Genomic DNA, 18196 nt, shown 5'->3' on the forward strand with positions numbered 1-18196 from the left:
GCCTTCCTTCCTCCGCTTGCCAGCACCGGCTTCCCTCTGGCACCCGGGACCCAGGCTTCCCTCGCAGCCCCCGCTTTGTCTGGAAGGTTGTCTGGAAGGATGTCCGGTCTAATTCGCATATTACCCTTTTATTATTATAGATAGCCTCTCTGTTGATTGTTTTGTGTCTTTTTATTGTTTGGTTTAATGTTGTTTAAAGATGGGGCGTATCCCACTTTGCTAGGAGCCCCAGCTACTTGTGGTTGGCTGAACCTGTGTCAAGGATTTCGGTTATTCCCCAGCAGCTGCCGAGAATTCTTAATCTTAGTGACCTTTCCTGTTCTCCCTCTGAAGGCATCAACCGCTGGAAACTCTTAGCTAGTGAACGTTCTTGTCTGTCTATGATGTAACTTGGTTACTGATGTTCTTTGCTTGCTTTCTTATCTTTGGAGGACTTAGTTTGCTCTTCACTGTTTTATTAACATAGGGAATCCTCTGCCTCTGATGTTTGGGCTTTGTGCTACTCAGAACCCATTTCCTGTGCTGGGTTAGTGTGAGATAAGATTCTAAGGCTAATGTCCCAGTCCATCCTTTTGAGAGTACTCATTTATTTACTGTAGGGGTTTTTGTTTGTTTGCTTCTGTTTTTTAAGAACTCTTCTTATATGCAATATTTCTTGTTGTTACAGTCTACTCAGAAAGAAAAATACAGGAAATAAAACCTTCTGACACCCCCCCCCCCCCCCCGCAAGTTCTTTTCCTAGTAGAAGTGCCCCCCCAGCAGGCTACAGAAATAGCAGTGGGGGGCCACTCCCATTTTTGTAAGGAGAAATAAAATACAATAATACTTTCACATTACACAGTAATTTGGAGCCATCTAGTAAATCCTATCTTCCCTAAACCATAGAGACTTAAGAATAAATGATTTGCATTTTGCCTCCCTAACCAGAGGATAAATATCTTATATCAACCTACTCAGGGAAACAGATAGCAGAAATCCAACTAGTGTCATTTGCTGACCACACCCAAGGGCAAATGAAGTTAGAGAATAAACCTCATTTTGGTTAGTCCTTTTCTAGTCTATTAAAAGGGAAAAGGTCTTTCCTGTTTTTGCCCAGGAAGCAAAAGTTCTATAAGTTATTGAAATGGTTATATGTTAATAGGGTCTCAGTGCACGAATTCATGCACCTTGAAAGGAACTGTGGGCCCCGAGGCTGCCGTGGACACACGAGTGGGTCTTGGCCCATCCTCCACACCCCCACCCGACCCCTCCCACTGCAGCCCCCCTGCCCCTCCCCTGTCCCTCCCATGTCTGCCTTGTCCACTTCTAGGCGCCATTGCCAACTCTTTCTGCGCCCAGGCCTCATTGTCCCTCTGACAGAGAGCAAGGATCTCTGGGCTCTGAAGGAAAATTTTGTCCCTCAGCATGAAGCAGTTACAGAAGAAACCCTGTGCCCCTTTTCTCAAATAATTTAGAGCAGCGGTTCTCAACCTGTGGATCGCGACCCCTTTGGGGGTCGAACAACCCTTTCACAGGGGTCACCTAAGACCATCGGAAAACACATATACAATTACATATTGTTTTTGTGATTAATCACTATGCTTTAATTATGTTCAGTTTGTAACAATGAAAATACATCCTGCATATCAGATATTTACATCATGATTCATAACAGTAGCAAAATTACAGTTATGAAGTAGCAACGAAAATAATTTTATGGTTGGGGATCACCACAACATGAGGAACTGTATTAAAGGGTCGCGGCATTAGGAAGGTTGAGAACCACTGCTTTAGAGCCAAGATACTTGAGGGGGGATGTGGTGGGAAGTTAGATATAAGCAGTGCAAGGATGATGATCCAACTGGAGGAGAAGTGGATGGGACCCTGGGACGTGTTTCTCACCACTCCAACTGCTCTGAAGTTGACAATGAGGAACCTGTGTAGAATTGACCTTTACATTTTGCTGAGTAGGAATTGGGGCACCTATTGATAATATATAGAATTATTCCATTCATTTTGGAAAGTCATACACAGAGACCTTTATATGTTGGGATCCACCGTCTGGGAAAAGGATGCAGGGATGTTTCCTCTAAAGCAGCGGTTTAGATGTTTCCTCTAAAACATATCTCATCTTAGGTGACCCCTGTGAAAGGGTTGTTCGACCCCCAAAGGGGTTGCGACCCACAGGTTGAGAACCGCTGCTCTAAAGGTTAGTGCAGTAATTCTCAGTGGCGAATGTCTGACTTTTACCAGGTGTTCTAGTTATTATGGTTAAGTATCTAGTAACTACAATATGAATTGTTCAGATGATTTCACCCTCCCTTATAGTAATGGACATATTACGCTGCCAGGTGGTTGGTTTCTGATAGGTGGGATAATTGTTTATTCATATATCCCTGCCAACAGCACGGTGTGTGTTGCGCGGGGGGGCGGGGGGGGGGGGGGAGGTGATTCATGGAAGTCTTTCCAGGTAAGGGATGAAGGTTGCTTAGGATGACTGTCCATCTTTGAGCCCCAGAAATATCACAGAGTCGGAACCAAAAAAGACCTTCTCACGGCCATTGCACTGCACTGCAATGTCTTCACCTGTGGAGTTCTGCTGAATATATTTCATCCATTTTTGTTATGCTGGTACTGGTAGGCTCCCTCAAAGTAGAAGTGGCCCAGCTGGCTTGTAGCATGGTAAAAGCCCTGAATGCCACCTCCAGGGCTATACATGGGAGAAATCGAGAGCTGAGCCAGGTCAGGGAGGCAGTTCTAGAGAAGCGGGCAGCAATAGATTGTTTCCTGTTTGTGGCGTGGCCACGGTTGTGAGGAATTTAAAGGAATGTGCTGTTTTAATCTTTCTGACAATTCTCAGCAGATAGAAAACATATCCAAGATCCTGCATTTGGTGTATTCCATCTGTGGACGAAAGGGGCCACACGCTAACCTGACAAGCTCAGGGAAGGCCTTCGTGGCAGTCTTACAAACTCAAAGACCTAAAGTAACCACAAAGGACGGTCTGAAATTAAACTTTAACTAAAAGCAGTTATGGTGGGTAGTCACACCTAGGCTGGCATCTTCACTGACAAGGTCAACCTTTACCTTCACTGAGCCTGTCTTTTTGCATCTATGATAACATAGATAAAAAAAAGGTGAAAAACTGCCATTCTCTGGAGCAGCGGTAACCAACCCTTATTCCGTGGACCACTGGTGGTCCGTGAGGTCGGAGAGGTTGGCAACCACTGCTCTGGAGCATTATCTCAATCCGGTTGAGATTCTGTTTCCCAGCAACTGTTGACAGTTTGGCTCAACTAAACTCACAAAAATTCTTTACAGGTTTGAATGTTTTAACAGGAGTGAGATACATAGAAGAGATTGGGAATAGGGAGAAAAAGGTTATAGGTAGGGCTTGATGGTTTGATGCCAAGAAAATGCCTGTCCCTAGGGTAGAAGTGGACTGGTGAAGATGGAGATGAAGTCTTATTTCTATTTACTTTTATGTTTTTATCTTAACCATCACTTTGTCCACAGAGTATACCCCTAATGCAGCCGAATGGCATGGCCGCTTGTGCTATTAATCATTTGGAGCTTGACTTAAACCCATCATTGCTTGGTACCTTTGGTTAACAGAAAATTTCCAACCAAATAAACCAAGGTGACTTCTGTATTATTGTTCTCCTGTTGTCAGGCTTCCTAAGACTTCATAAGGACATGCAACTCTGCACAAGTAAATGGGGAGGGCGAAGAGCAGGATGACGGATCCGGAAGAACCGAATCTGGGAAGCGCTCCGGAAAGGCTGGGCGTCCCAGATTCGGCGCGGGACGTGCACGGGCCTGTGGGCCGACTGGATTTCCCAGGCTCCGTCGCCCTATGTTGCCCCGACCCGGTCTCTGCCCTGGGCGGCCCGTGCACGCCCAGTGCGGGCGCAGCCCCGTGGAGCCTCGGCCGCCGAGGGGATCTCTCCCCCTTTGCCTTGGTGGCTCCCCGCCCGCCTAGCGCCCACTGCCCACCGTCCCCGCCCCGGCCTCCCGGGCATGCCCAGTGCAGGTGCCGCTTGGCCCCGCCCCCTCCGCCGCAGCGGCCCCGCCCCCTCCGCCCTGGGCCGATGGCTCCGCGCCCGCCGACTTCCCACCGCCCCGCGCGGCCCGGGCATGCCCAGTGCGGGCGCAGCGGCCTCGGCCCTGGGAGCGCCCGGGTGGCTGCCGGCTGTCGGCGCGGAGGATCCAGTGGCCCGCGGTGGGCGAGGGGCCGGGTCGGAGCCGAGCGGCGGAGCTGCCGGGTAGGTGCAGGCTCGGCGGAGCCAGGCCACTGGCGCGCGGCAGGGACCGGGGCGGAGGGAGCGTGCGGTGCGGTGCGGTGCGGGCGGTGAGGGTCTGCAGGGCCCGAGCTCGGGGTCGTGTGGTTGCGGGAGGGACCCCGCTGGAAGGAGAATGCCCGGGTGCGGCGCGGCCGTCCCCAGCCTCCGTGTGGCCGAGGCGAGCGGCGAGCGGCTCCGCGCCGGGTGCCGCTGCGGGTGCGGAGGGAGCTCGCGGTTTTCAGTGGGAATCGCCGAGGACTCCGGGAGCCGCCACCGGGCGGACCTGGAGCCAGTCCAGGGGCCGGTGAGGAGGAGGGCGCTCACCTTTCCTGCACCTGCAGCGGGTCTGCCCGCCTCCTGCTTTCCGCACTTGGGCTTCGTGTCTCTGCAGATGCCTCCCAAGTTCTAATGACTGCGAGGCACTCGGTGGCCGGGGAGGGGTATTTCCAGGATTACGAGACATTTTGTCCATGGAATGCTCGGGGTAAACAACAGTCCTCTGGAGTGAAAGGTCCGACCGAGGGTAGAACACCGGGGCTTTCAAGTTTGCTGTAGCCCATCCCTGTGCTGTCGCCTTGGGTTAGCCATTCATCTGTGGAGACTCAGTTTCCCCCTGTAACATGATGTGGACCAGTTGCACTTTCCCTCCTTCCAGGTGAGTTGGAGGTCCCCCCCCCCCCCCCCCCCCCCGCGCTCTTCAGTCTCTGTGGGGTCTCAGATTGTGGCAGGTTCCTTTTCTCCAAACCGGTAAATCCCAAATACTCCCGAAGGAAGGCTGCTAGGATCTCCGCATAAAATGTGAAGTGACCTATCTTTCAAAGGCCACTGCTGGTCAGTAGGTAACCTGCCCCTCGGTGCACGCAGAAGCCAGGTGTTAATGGCCATGGTTCAGATAGCAGAGCTGTTCTACTGGCCCGGGATTGACCTGCTTCAGGCTCTCTCTGCCCCGTGAGGGATCCAGTCTCAATATGTGGCTAGCTCACTTTGGAGTGCGAATATGTTCATAAAGAAGTTTTTTATTTTCATGTTATTGCACTTAAAAACATGAAGATTTTGATACCCTTAATATATAGATTAGTAAGCAGCTGGTTCAGAGTGGATTCATGCGAGTCTTTCCAAACCAGGGTCTTTCTTGTGTGTCATCATTGAGCATTTTACTACTCACCTGGCACTGAGTTGTCTTTCACGCTGAGATGGTTTTTCTGTTTGTTTTCAAGTGGGAGTGAGTATTAGGAGATGTTTCTTGCCCTGGAAACCTCTCTACCTGAAGGGTGTGCGTCTGTGTAGGATTTGCCCTAAGGAGCAGATGGTTCAGATGGTGTGTGAGTTACCTTCTTCCTGCTGTTATATTCCCTGCTCTTTCAGTTCTGGGTGGCATTAGTCCAGTTGGGTCAAGAAGGTACAGTTTGGTGAGGTGGTTTTAGGTCAGGGAAAGTGTGCTTACGTTTTGAAATTTGAGGTTTATATAAGCTGCCTGTGAAATTCTGTCGTTATGAGCTATCTCTTAAATTGAGAATACCTTAGATTGGTTTAATTAGGATTGAGAAGTGTTTTTGTTTTTGTTTTTAATCCTCACCTGAGGATATTTTTCCTGTTGTTTTTTCAGAGAGAGTAGAAGGGAGGGAGGGGGAGAGTTGAAACTGCGACCCTTAGGTGCATGGGCTGATGCTCTAACCATTGAGCACACTGGCCAGGGCTAGAATCCCAATTTCTTAATAAAATTTCTGAAAATGGGTTTTATCATTCACCTTAATGACATTAAGTGGGAACACAAATTTGAAGAATACTTACAGATATGAGCTTTCAAGTTCTTAAGCTTTGAAGATAGATTTGTCGTTCACCTGAGAAATAAAATGGGAAAGTTGTAGTGAGTTAAAGAATATTTGTACGCGTGAACTTTTTTTGGCCTAGTGTAAATAAAATCCACTGTGTCTTGCATGCTTATTAAAATTCCACTTTTATATGCATATATTTAAAATTGGAAAGTGTATGGAGGCCCCTTTTGGAGGTCTTGGTGGGAAATTTCACATCACGCCTTAAACTTAACTGTGTGCCGGGGGGCCTTGTGCATGAAGTGCATATTTAGTAAATTTTGCAAGAACTTTCATCTTGCTCTTGTACTTTCATTCAAGTGTTAGAGGTTATACACCAAGCATACCTATAGCTTAAGGGGATATTGGAATGTGTGTGTGGGCAGTGAGGGACATCAGAGTCTGGTGAGGAGATTACTGGTCCCAGAGCCATTTACCCCTGTAAAAGTGAAATTAAATTAAATTAAAAAATAATTTATCCATTGCACATTTCATTAGTTGCAGGGGTAACCTTACTTTTTAGTTCACTGTCCTAGTATCTAAGGGCTAGAATCCTAAGGACTCCTATTAGAGATGCAAGTATGTGGAAAATGGCATCATGCAGAAATGTACATGAAGTTACTTATCTTTAAATATTTTTCTCCCATTATCTCTGTTTCCAGGTTCTTCATGATGAGAGATTTTGGGGTGCTTCTCTCTCCTCTGTATAGTTGGTAGTTTGGATGGTGAAGATATGGCTGACAGTGTCAAAACCTTTCTCCAGGACCTTGCCAGGGTGAGTACATCAAGCCATCTCATGACCCTTTTGCTGTAGGAACTGACTAGGAAATCCTTTAGGTATTCATATTTGTTGGGTCCTTCACATAGAGGTTTTTATCCTAATCCACTCTACTTAAGAGATAGGTATTACCCTAGCTTGCAGAAGCTTGGTAGATCTTCCTGGTGTCTATAGCATGAGAATCCTGGTCAGCTTGGGTCCAGAGCCCCTTTTTTTTTTTTTTTTTAACTTTATTTTGGGATAATTTTAGACTTACAGAAAAGTTGCCAGATAGTAGAGTTCCCCTGTATCCGTCACTAGGTTCTGCTAATGTTAGCATCTCCTGTAACCATGACAGATTGGTAAAAACTAAGCAATGAACATTGGTTACATTACTGTTATGTAAACGACTACATTTGGATTTACTACATTAGAGACCCCCCATTTTATAAGGTGCAGATGATGATGCTCTAGGAAAATGTCCCATAAAGATCTGCTTAGAACCTAGTCACCCAGATTTCCAATGGCATAAAATTCTCTTATAGTGGCTGTCTGAGGTCTAATGCCCTAGTTGTGGCCCCTCTAGCTCTATTCCTAGGAGCAGGAGAGAGGCCAGTTCTGATGGGGGTGGGGAGTTTGAGTTAAAAGAGAAATGGAAGGAGTATCTTGGAAGGGCTAAAGAAACTCTATGCAATGTGATCTACTTTTAATACCTTTACCTCATTGTGTGATAAAATTTCAACCCTGGATCAGTTCTGCATTGTACACTTTACATGTTTGTCTGCCCCATGAGCTGTAAGCGTCTTAGGTGGGGATCCTGTCATCATTCTCGTACATACTAGGCCCTCAGCCATTTGAACTCTACTATCTGGGATATTTAAACTGTTGTGGAAGATTTAGAAATTAAAAGCAAAATAAGACTAAAAAGTACTCGTAGGTAAAAGATCAGGTGCACACTGTGCCAATTTATGGTGCTGAATGACAGTAGTTCATAAACTTGCCCGTGTCTCTGTATCCTGGTGATTATCTCCAGCATTTATTTTGGCTAATCACAATGGGTGAAAATGCCATCCTTAAATCCAGGCTCACCATTGCTACCAGACTGCCTTTTTGTGCTGCTGCTTCAGAAGTCAGGTACCCCAGCGCTACCACTCTACTTTGGACATAAAAGTGTTGTGGCAGTTAATTAAACTATAATTTTTGTTGTTGTTTACTTGTATACTTTTCCTGCTATGTTTCTTGATCATTTCCATATGGCCCATGTCTAGCTCATTGGAGATGCTTGGTATGTGGGTGACCCCATTTTATGTATAATAGTAAATGTAGCAAAATATTAATCTGGTGAATCTGGAGGAAAGGGTATTAAGAAGTTTTCCATTCTTGCAACTCTTCTACAAATTGGGAATTATTTCAAAAAAAAAAAATCAAGGTTCCCGTAAGCCACGTAGCAAAATAAATAGTGGTTTCCACCATGATATCACTTTACGGCATATAAGTAAGTATTCCCTGATCCATCATTTTCCCTCTTTAAAAAGAATACTCTTGTATTATACTCTTGTCTGTAGGGAATCAAAGACTCCATCTGGGGAATTTGTACCATCTCAAAGCTGGATGCTCGAATTCAGCAAAAGAGAGAGGAGCAGCGTCGGAGAAGGGCAAGCAGTGTCCTGGCACAAAGGAGAGCCCAGAGCATAGAGAGGAAGCAAGAGAGGTAAGGAGTGGCGGCTGGTGTCGGAAATGTCTGAGCCCCCTTCCAAGGGAAGGCACTTCAGGACATGACTGCTCCTCAGCATACAATTGAGACCGTGTGACGTGACTTGGAGTTCTAGTAGCGCCCCATTGTTTTTTGTACTCTCTCCCCCCAAAATGTGATGTTATTCTCCCCCATCCGCCTACAGTGATTTAAATTAGGGTCTAGCAGTCATCCTTGCTCAGATGTCATGGTGCTTGTTTTTTGTTTGTTTTTTAATCAGAATGATGACTAGAGAACCACAAAAGAATTATTTGGATTGATGGGTACTACTAGGAGAGCCTATGTGGATTTACTTATTGGTAGAACTCCAGACATCCTCTTTTAATCTTCTTCGGTCTTGGATTTTAGAAAATAAATTTTTTGTTTTGAGAAAAGCTGCTTCTCTAGAAATATTTTTGGTCTGTTCTTATTGACTGACATTAGAACATTGGGAGAACAATAGGTGCTGGAAAATTAATACCAACAAAAGACATAAAATGGGGAGCTACTGAATGACAGTATGAAAATGGCCTATCTGCCTTGTAAGCTAAATACATGTGTTCTTTTCCAGTGAGCCACGTATCGTTAGTAGAATTTTCCAGTGCTGCGCTTGGAATGGCGGAGTATTCTGGGTAAGTTCTTTTTCCTTAAATTCTAGGTGCCTTATAAGTTATCTTCGGATTGTTGCTGTTAATAGTTCTCTTCTGTTTTCTTTAAACTGAGACAAGTAGCTTTTACCAGCTGACACATGCTTAAGACCATAACTTAGGATTCTATGCAACTGGAGTGCTTTTATTCTCACTCAGAGAACACTTGTATGTAAATAAAGGGCTATTCCTAAAATAAGTTTTGAAAATTACTTATTCACATGTTTTAATGTTGTTATTGGTTAATAACTTCTCTTGACATTGTCTGGACATTTTGGCTAAGAGCATCTTGTGGGATCAGAGGGAAATGACAGGTGGATGAGGACAAGGGTCTCCCCTCATCTGGTTATAGCGATCTATTAGAATTGATATCTGTTGAAACCCACACCAGAAAAGATTGCCTGCAATTAAGTGAGAAGCAATCCAGGCTTAGGTGAAATTTGAATACTTCAAAAAACAGGTAGTTAAATATTTCCTTAGACTTGGAATTCGATGTAATTTGTTCCCTTAATTTAAACATTTCACAGATGTTCCCAGGTGTTAACTTTAATAAAACATTACTATGCACTTAGTCTGTGCCTTTATTTTGTCCTGTATACAGTCTGAAATGTTCTTCTCTGCCCCCAAAGTTTTGCTGTTTTTATAGGCAGTATTAGGTTTGTACTCCTCCTCTTAAATGGAGATTGGGATTAGAAATGGGTCCAGTTTTGGTGCTACTCAGGCCTTCTAATTTATAAAGTCACCTCCATCTGGAAAATAATTGCACTGACACTTGGAACTCTTTTTTTTTTTTGAAGAAGGGTTTTTAATATTTACCTTCTTGCTTCTTTCCTTTAGTTCAGTCTCCTCTTGTTTTATCGAGTGTTTATTCCTGTACTTCAGTCAGTAACTGCCCAGATTATTGGTAAGTATGGTGTTGTCTGCCTGGGATAGAGGTAGGAGATTTCTTCTTGTCTCCCTCAGTCTATGGAGCTCTTTCTATGTACCAGGAGCTTGGGATGTTTTTAACTCAAACTTCTCAACAGCCCTTTGGGTGGGTATTGTTATAGATGTCATTTTATGGGGGAGGAAATGAAAGTTAGTTACCAAGGTTAAATCATTAGTAAGTGGCAGAGCTGGGACTTGAGCTCAGGTGGTTTCCTGCATCTTACTTACCGTTAATCACTGTGACCTCTCAGTCACCACCAGGTAAGCAGGTTTGTCTCAAGGCAAGCAGCACATAGCTGTGGCTACTCTGAACCGGAGTTGTGGCCAGAATTTGATGTTTGCAAAGAATAAAACTATCTGAAAAAGGCATAGTTTGTGCTGCAAAAAACAAAGATATGTGTGGGGCTGGGGTGGGGAGGAATAGTCACAATTAGGGGTTCCATACTTGGTCTTCTGGTTTTCCATTTCTCCAGGTAAACGGACTCTTTTCCCCTTTTGTAGGCGATCCGTCTCTACATGGAGATGTTTGGTCATGGCTGGAATTCTTCCTCACGTCCATTTTCAGCGCTCTTTGGGTGCTCCCCCTGTTTGTGCTTAGCAAAGTGGTGAATGCCATTTGGTTCCAAGTAGGTCCAGGGCGGAATGGAGGCTGGGTCCTGTAGCACGAGGGTTGACAGGTGGCAGATTATAGCCTGCGAAGTGAGTGGCCTTGTAGGGAGCAACTCACAGGCTTCCTTGGTCACGCAGCCAGTGGGTGGCGTTTGTGCTCCTGCAAAATGGAATCACCATGTCAGGCCAACAGAGCTTTCCTCACGTGGCAGGTCCAAGGGAAGATCAGGGGCCTTAGCTTTGGGATGGATATTGGGGCCATTTCGTTCCTGGTTGGGTGAGCTACTTTCTCTGTTACAGGATATAGCCGACCTGGCATTCGAGGTATCAGGGCGGAAGCCTCACCCATTCCCTAGTGTTAGCAAAATCATTGCTGACATGCTCTTCAACCTTCTGCTGCAGGCTCTTTTCCTCATCCAGGTGAGACTGGGCACATGCACAGCTTTCAAAATAAAGGTTCACTAGAGGGAAGTTTACACCGACGGGGTACTGCATTTACACTGGGGCCGAAATGCTTTATGGGAGGTAATGATTTTTAAATAAGCTTTTTACAGAAACAACTAGGGAATTTAAAAATCACAGAATAAGAAACATGAATTTACCTGCCCTTTCCTGCCACCTGGGCATTCTCCACTCTCCTGCTGGTCAGAAATTTGAGAAGCACCTGAATGGCTCTCGGGGCAGAGAGTAATGACTCGGTGGCAGGTGAATAGCGTTGGGTCTCTGAAACTTTGGAATTAAGATTTTCCGTGTTTATTCTTCAGGGGATGTTTGTGAGTCTCTTTCCCATCCACCTTGTGGGTCAGCTGGTCAGTCTCCTGCATATGTCCCTTCTCTACTCACTGTACTGCTTTGAATATCGTTGGTTCAATAAAGGTAAGTCCAGCTGAAGAAACTCCAAACTAAACCTTGGGGGCTCACTTTGGAAATGCTGCTGCTAAGCAGACTTCTTAACACTTACCTAAGGCTTAGGCCCGTGGCAACCCGTCCTTGGAAGGAAGTAGCATCTTTGGCAAGAGGGCACTTACCTTTGGCTTAACCCTTAACTTCGATGCTGGGGCGTGCAGCCATGTAGCATTACCTCTATGGTGCTTAATGTGACAGAGCTCTGACTGAGCCGTAAATGAGCAGAAGGCATTCTGAATTAGAGAAATTAATTTGATGTCAGTGCATTCAGATAATTTTGGGTATTTTAAAAACCCTTGACATATCTGTCTGGGTATGTCTGGTTGAAAGAGGTTAATTTCTAGGCGATGGCTAACTTTTTATTTGATACTTTGCTTTGCTTAGGACTAATCCTGACAAAGGATGCTGGTGGTGTCATTCATAATTCACTTAGCCTGCCAGCTTTGAAATTGTGATTATTGAATTGTAAAAACTTTGCCTCAAATCTTTATTATCACATTTGGACAATGCTGAATTATGTGTTTTAGCTGTTTTCTAAATGGCAGACCTATATCCCAAACTCAAACCTCAAATTTGTCTCCTGTATTTAGTCATTTTGAGAAAAGGAAGTAAGAATTTCAATTGTGTTGGCTCCTTGTTTTAGGAATTGAAATGCACCAGCGGTTGTCAAACATAGAGAGGAACTGGCCTTACTACTTTGGATTTGGTTTACCTCTGGCTTTCCTCACAGCAATGCAGTCCTCGTACATTATCAGGTGATTTGGCTGGAGGGCCGGGAGGGGGACTGGTACAAAGCTCAGCGCAGGGAGCATCTTCTGGATGCCTGGTTCTGTGCTAGGCATTCTTCATTCCTGTTGACTGTTAGGCTGTCCATAGGACTTTCTCCTAGACACGTGTCAGTATTAACATCTAGTCTGTAGGACCTGGATGCCATATTTCATCTATGTTGCCTCCTGGAGCAGTGATAAACATAGCCAGTGCTTAGAAAAACCCTTTTTTAAAAATTCAAAGATGTGTTTGATTTATTAAGGGCTTATCAAGCCATAATGTTAGCACCGGATGCAAAGGAATTTGGGGCTTCTCATGTCTTCTCCAAAGTCATGGCTGTTATGAAGGTGACTAATTATTTTTCTTCTTTTTTTTTTTTTTTTACAGTGGCTGCCTCTTCTCTATCCTCTTTCCTTTATTCATTATTAGCGCCAATGAAGCAAAGACCCCTGGCAAAGCTTAGTAAGTATTAGCCAGTACTAGTCAAAGTGTAGTACGTTGTTTTCTGTGTAAAGGATTGGGGCTATAATACCACAATTACTAGTATATGAATGAGACATTTTAAAAAATAACCTCTTACATTTCTGGAAACACATTAATGAACAGTTTAGTAAGAGAAAAACACTTCTGGGATATATCTCCAAATTTTCCCCATGCATATATATGTACATGAATATGTTTTTAAAATTGATGCTATAATACATATTTTAAAAATTTAACAATTTACTGAATAAGGCACTTGTAAACACTGGTAACTGTGTTCATTTTTGTAAGAATGGCCAACTTTTTAAAAAGGCATTAGGCCCATGTGTCTGGCTATAGGAGTTCAATGATAACTAGAGGCCTGATGCACGGAATCATCCACTGGTGGGGTCCCACAGCCTGGCCTGTGCCATCTTTCAATCCAGGACCCCTCAGGGGATGTAGTAGTGCTTGAAGCGGCAGGTGGCTAGGGAGGAAGCCAAGCCAGGCGCCATGCTGTGCCTGCCGCTGCAGCTGCCATCATTGCAGCTGCAGAGGTGCTCCCCCTGTGGGAGCTCACTGACCACCAGGGGGCAACTCCTGCATTGAGCATCTGCCCCCGGTGGTCAGTGCGTGTCACAGTGACTAGTCAAATGGTTGTTTGGACATTCGGTCGCCTAGGCTTTTATATATATGGATGATAGTAAAACAGTATTTTAAAAGGAGTCTTTAGCAGTAATACTAGCACTCCAAAAGTTTTATCACTTCAAAGAAAAGCTCAGCCTTTGCTCAATTTTGGTTAAGTCAGTGAGGATACAATCATGTCAGATCTGTTTTGAGTTTTTGCTTATTCTTGCTGTCCAGCAATGCTCAGTGTGAGTCTTAGTAGGAATTGACTTTGTCTGGAACTCTCTTGAAAATGAAACACATATGCATATGATGTCTTCAGACGTAGCTTGAAGTTTGTGCCCTGAAGTCAGTTATAGAAAAGTGCTTCTTGATTCAGAGTTAATCTGAAATATAAATTTGTTTCCAGTAAGTAAGCTTTGATACTTCAAATGGTGGTGAGATCATTACACTTACGACAGTGACTGGAACCAGTGCATTCTTTAGTTGCTGCCTGTTTAATCCATGTGTCCAATATCTGTACTGTGTCTACTATCTGTACTTGTCTTATTTTCCCTGTCATTTTCAAACTTAATGTAGTCAGGTAATAATTCTGACCAGCTGGGGATCTCACAAGTTGGCTCTCTTGCCTTGTAGCCTTTTCCAGTTGCGCCTCTTCTCCTTGGTGGTTTTCTTAAGCAACAGACTCTTCCACAAGACGGTCTACCTGCAGTCCGCCCTGAGTAGCTCAGCCTCTGCAGACAAGTTCCCTTCACCGCATTCGTCTCCTGCCAAACTGAAGGCTGCTGCAGGCCACTGAGTCACCTGCCACCCAGGGGGAAGGAGTGGGATTGGAAGGAGGCTGTGCAGTTCTTTCCTTGTTCACCACCCCCACCAGGGAAGGCAGGGCCCACTCTGCCAAGGGCCTTCTGCGTATTCCCTCCTGAGGAACTGGGATTTTTGTCTCTGGTGCACGTAAGGCACGATCTCCCTGACACCAGTATGTGGACTTTTAACACCTGTGAGTCTGAAAGGCCCACAGGTTTTTCTGCAGCTCTTTTCTAGCATTTGCCAGCCTCCCCTCCCCTGGACTGATTCGAATACTTTTTCTCCCCGTGCCATTCACCCTTCCACCTCCCCTTCCTGCCTCCCATCACCCTTGGATGAATGGATTTTGTAATTCTAGCTTTTGTATTTTGTGGACCTGTTATTTTTGTTGTTTTTCTGTGAAGCACATACATTGGATGTGGGGGGTAAAGGAGTGTCCGTTACTCCTGGTCACTCCCTTTATAGCCATCACTGTCTTGTTTCTTGTAACTCAGGTTAGATTTTGGTCTCTCTTGCTCCACTGCAAAAAATAAGCCTGAAGAGATGGGACAGGAGGAAAGACCTCACAGCCAGATCTGCTGGGTTTTGAGGAGTGATTTTTCCTTCCCCTTGAAGGGGAAAAGCTCTTTTCACTGGTACATTTAAAGTTCCCCCGCCACAGGGAGGTACCAGTTTTGGACAAGTGCCACTGCAACACAGAATGCTCAGAGAACCTGAACTCTTAAACTCTGCAGGTCTGAAATTTACTGTCGGCCATTGTCGGGTCCGTCTGATGTTTCAAAGGGGATATTGGGTGCTGCAAATCGAAACTGAAGGGGTAAACTTATTAAAACCATTAAACCTGTGATTGGTGTTTTTCTGTTATTTTAAAGAGACAAGTACTGGAGGAGGGGGCAGATGTCAAAACACTTGTACAATTTTAAAATGTCACAATTAAATGTGATTCGTTTCCCACAAGGTGTGGAATGGTTGAATTTATAAATCACATCAAGAAACATATTCATGGCCCTGACTGGTTTGGCTCAGTGGATAGAGCGTCAGCCTGTGGACTCAAGAGTCCCAGGTTGGATTCCGGTCAAGAGCATGTACCTTGGTTGCGGGCACATCCCCAGTGGGGAGATGTGCAGGAGGCAGCTGATCGATGTTTCTCTCTCATCGATGTTTCTAACTCTCTATCCCTCCCCCTTCCTCTCTGTAAAAAATCAATAAAATATATTAAAAAAAATACATTAAAAAAAAAAGATTTACTTCCTCCTTTAGATACCTGGTCATTTGTCACTAGGACTGCAGAGAACTGCAGGTTGCTGTGGGGTGCTTGGAAGACCTCGGTATTTTATCAGCTTGCAACCGATCACTGATTGCCTTAAGATTAGTTTAAGTTTTTACAAGTCGCTGTTATTTAAGTGGCCACATCTCTGCTGCCAGAAATTTGTATGTGTATTAACTAAATTAGTGTTAGTTTAGAATGGTGAGGGAGGTTGAGTGGATGAAGGCCCTCGATTTTATCCAGCACTATGTCTTGCGATAGAAAATGCTTACAAGTTTAAGCGATTGGAAACGAGGAATCTGCAGTTTTATGGGTGTTATCAAGAAGTCAGGCCTGTGGCATTGTATCTACAACAGAAATTCTGGTAATCACTAAAAATGAAAATCAGCATGTTTTAATCATGTAACCAGTAGGATCTAAGGCAGGGGTCCTTAAACTTTTTAAACAGGGGGCCAGTTCACTGTCCCTCAGACCGTTGGAGGGCCGGACTATAGTTTAAAAAAAAAACTATGGCCGAAACCGGTTTGGCTCAGTGGATAGAGCATCGGCCTGGGGACTGAAAGGTCCTGGGTTCGATTCCGGTCAAGGGCATGTACCTGGGTTGCGGGCACATCCCCAGTAGGAGATGTGCAGGAGGCAGCTGGTCGATGTTTCTCTCTCATCAATGTTTCTAACTCTCTGTCTCTCTCCCTTCCTCTCTGTGAAAAATCAATAAAATATATTAAAAAAAAAAAAAAAAAAAAAAAAAAAAAAACTATGAACAAATTCCTATGCACACTGCACATATCTTATTTTGAAGTAAACAAAACGGGAACAAATACAATATTTGTATTTGCATGTGACCCACGGGCCGTAGTTTGAGGACCCCTGATCTAAGGAATCATGTTCACAAAAGCTCTCCTCGGGTACAGACATCACAGCCTGGACAGGTCTATGGGGTTCAAAACACTACCCTTTTATCCTGCCTAGAGCTGAGTTGTCCATTGTAGCAACTCTGGAGGAATTAGAAACTGGATGCTTCAGACCTGGGGAGGGTAGGTTAGTCTGCTGGAAACTTAAATGAACATATTTATGAGCTGACTTGTTAATTGCTCTTACATTGTTATGGGCCAAGGTGAAGTTTAAGAGGAATTGGGACAAAGAAGAGAGCGACTAAAGGTTAGAGGTTTGTTAACCACCTTAAAGGGATAACATCAGGGAACAAAAGGGCAACTATAATTGCCTGTTCACTGTCTTTTCATTTTTCGCCCACTTTTACTTATTTTCTGATTATAGAAGTAGGATATTTATTCAGCTTCTATACTCATGTGTCTACCTGTACTGAGATGGCCCTGGTAAAGGTTATCAGTTCATCAGTACAATGGAAGAGACCTTTAGTCTAGCAGTCATCTTGAGCCCCCCATTAACAAGTCTATGCTACATGACTTACAGAAATAGAAAGGAAGCTGACTTTAGATCAGTATAACTTAGGCTTTTTTTTTTTTTTAACAATGTGAGCGATAGCTCTATCAGTAGAATATTTTGTAGGGACCTAAAATGAGTCCACAGACCTAGTAAAAGGTTCAAGGAGCAGAATAGCTGACTTAAGCATATAACAAGCATTTGAGTGCCTTCTCTGTCAGGCACTGGATTCAAGGATGAACCAGAAATATAGGATAACTGCCCAGTTGGACCTAACAGTATAGTGAAGGAGACAAAAGTGATCAAGCACATTTTTTAAAGTATATTTTTATTGGTTTTTTTTAGGAAGAGAGAGAGAAACATTGGCTGCCTCCTGTACACCCCCTCCTAGGGATGGAGCCTGCAACCCAGGCATGTTCCCCGATCAGGAGTTGAACCAGTGACTTCTTGGTGCATGGGATGACACTGAGCCATACCAGCCAGGCGATCAAGCAGCATTTTTAAAAGCATGTTCAAACAGGTAGCTACTATTTCCACAGGTCTCAGCTTGAATAAGACACTGGGATTTAGAATCTTTGAGCAGGATGAGAGATGAGGCTGCCTGTTCAGCCTCATTCTTATTTTACCCATTCCCTGATTTCAAATGTAGGTGTTTTGTAGTGCTTGCAGACCGACGGGGAAAGTAGTGACCATCTGACCATTTAGATGAGTAATTCTTAACCAGAGATCACCCTCAAAATCGTCTCAGGAGCTTTCACCAAATACACAGAACACCACCTGTCCCTGGGAGAAATGTGATTCTAGAAATAAAGGCACTTGAAAAATTAGAATAACTACCTTCACATTAATGTTGTAAGCTATATTGCATCAATGAAATAGGAACAGACTGGTGTGAAAAAGGGACAACACAGGAACGTTCTTGCAAATGACAGCAGTTATGGGCATAAAATGAGATGGCTGATAAAAGTGACACCGAGGGGGCTAAATGAGAGAAGTGCAAGATGGAACCGTGGAAATCTCTGAAAATGTAGAGCAAAGGGATCAAGATATGGAAAAGGGTAAGAATCACACAGGTATCCAAGAATCGGGAATCCATTTGTCTCACAGCAACTTCAGAAAACAAGCAAACATGAAGACTAAAATAAAAAACTTCCGGGACTGATGGTGAAAATTGGAGTTTGCAGATGGAAAGGGACAAGTGCACAGCAGGAAA

General features: G+C 44.4%; 2 protein-coding genes across 3 annotated transcripts in view; one reads left to right on the plus strand and one right to left on the minus strand.

Annotated features, from left to right (window-relative positions):
• FEZ1 (fasciculation and elongation protein zeta 1) overlaps window positions 1–6075 on the minus strand; it is a 74553-nt gene extending 68478 nt beyond the window's left edge. The window contains exon 1 of the mRNA XM_070400249.1: window positions 6054–6075. The gene's annotated coding sequence lies outside the window, so the exon portion shown is untranslated. The remainder of the gene's footprint in view (window positions 1–6053) is intronic.
• EI24 (EI24 autophagy associated transmembrane protein) lies at window positions 4099–15272 on the plus strand. Of its 2 annotated transcripts, none has more exons than XM_070400250.1 (11): window positions 4099–4244; window positions 6736–6848; window positions 8396–8541; window positions 9134–9194; window positions 10047–10113; window positions 10638–10762; window positions 11046–11165; window positions 11510–11621; window positions 12295–12406; window positions 12807–12881; window positions 14145–15272. In XM_070400250.1, exons 2-11 carry the CDS (start codon window positions 6807–6809, stop codon window positions 14305–14307), a joined length of 1023 nt encoding a protein of 340 aa, XP_070256351.1. In that variant the 5' UTR covers window positions 4099–4244; window positions 6736–6806; the 3' UTR covers window positions 14308–15272. The 2 variants fall into 2 exon arrangements, with proteins under 2 accessions (XP_070256351.1, XP_070256352.1); XM_070400251.1 differs by lacking the exon at window positions 4099–4244 and adding an exon at window positions 4656–4917.
• The last annotated feature ends 2924 nt before the right edge of the window (window positions 15273–18196 follow it).

This window comes from Myotis yumanensis, unplaced genomic scaffold (genome assembly GCF_028538775.1).
Source record: "Myotis yumanensis isolate MYYU_CA2020_CCGP unplaced genomic scaffold, mMyoYum1.0.hap1 SCAF_19, whole genome shotgun sequence".
Lineage (NCBI taxonomy): Eukaryota > Metazoa > Chordata > Mammalia > Chiroptera > Vespertilionidae > Myotis > Myotis yumanensis.

What these genes read in the sequence shown, in the direction of transcription:
- EI24 (XM_070400250.1), top strand. Translation starts at nt 6,807, where the DNA reads ATGGCTGACAGTGTCAAAACCTTTCTCCAGGACCTTGCCAGG. An exon ending in AGTAACTGCCCAGATTATTG is followed by an intron (nt 10,114 to 10,637) that starts GTAAGTATGGTG and finishes CCCCTTTTGTAG; the next exon opens with GCGATCCGTCTCTACATGGA. An exon ending in CAGTCCTCGTACATTATCAG is followed by an intron (nt 12,407 to 12,806) that starts GTGATTTGGCTG and finishes TTTTTTTTACAG; the next exon opens with TGGCTGCCTCTTCTCTATCC.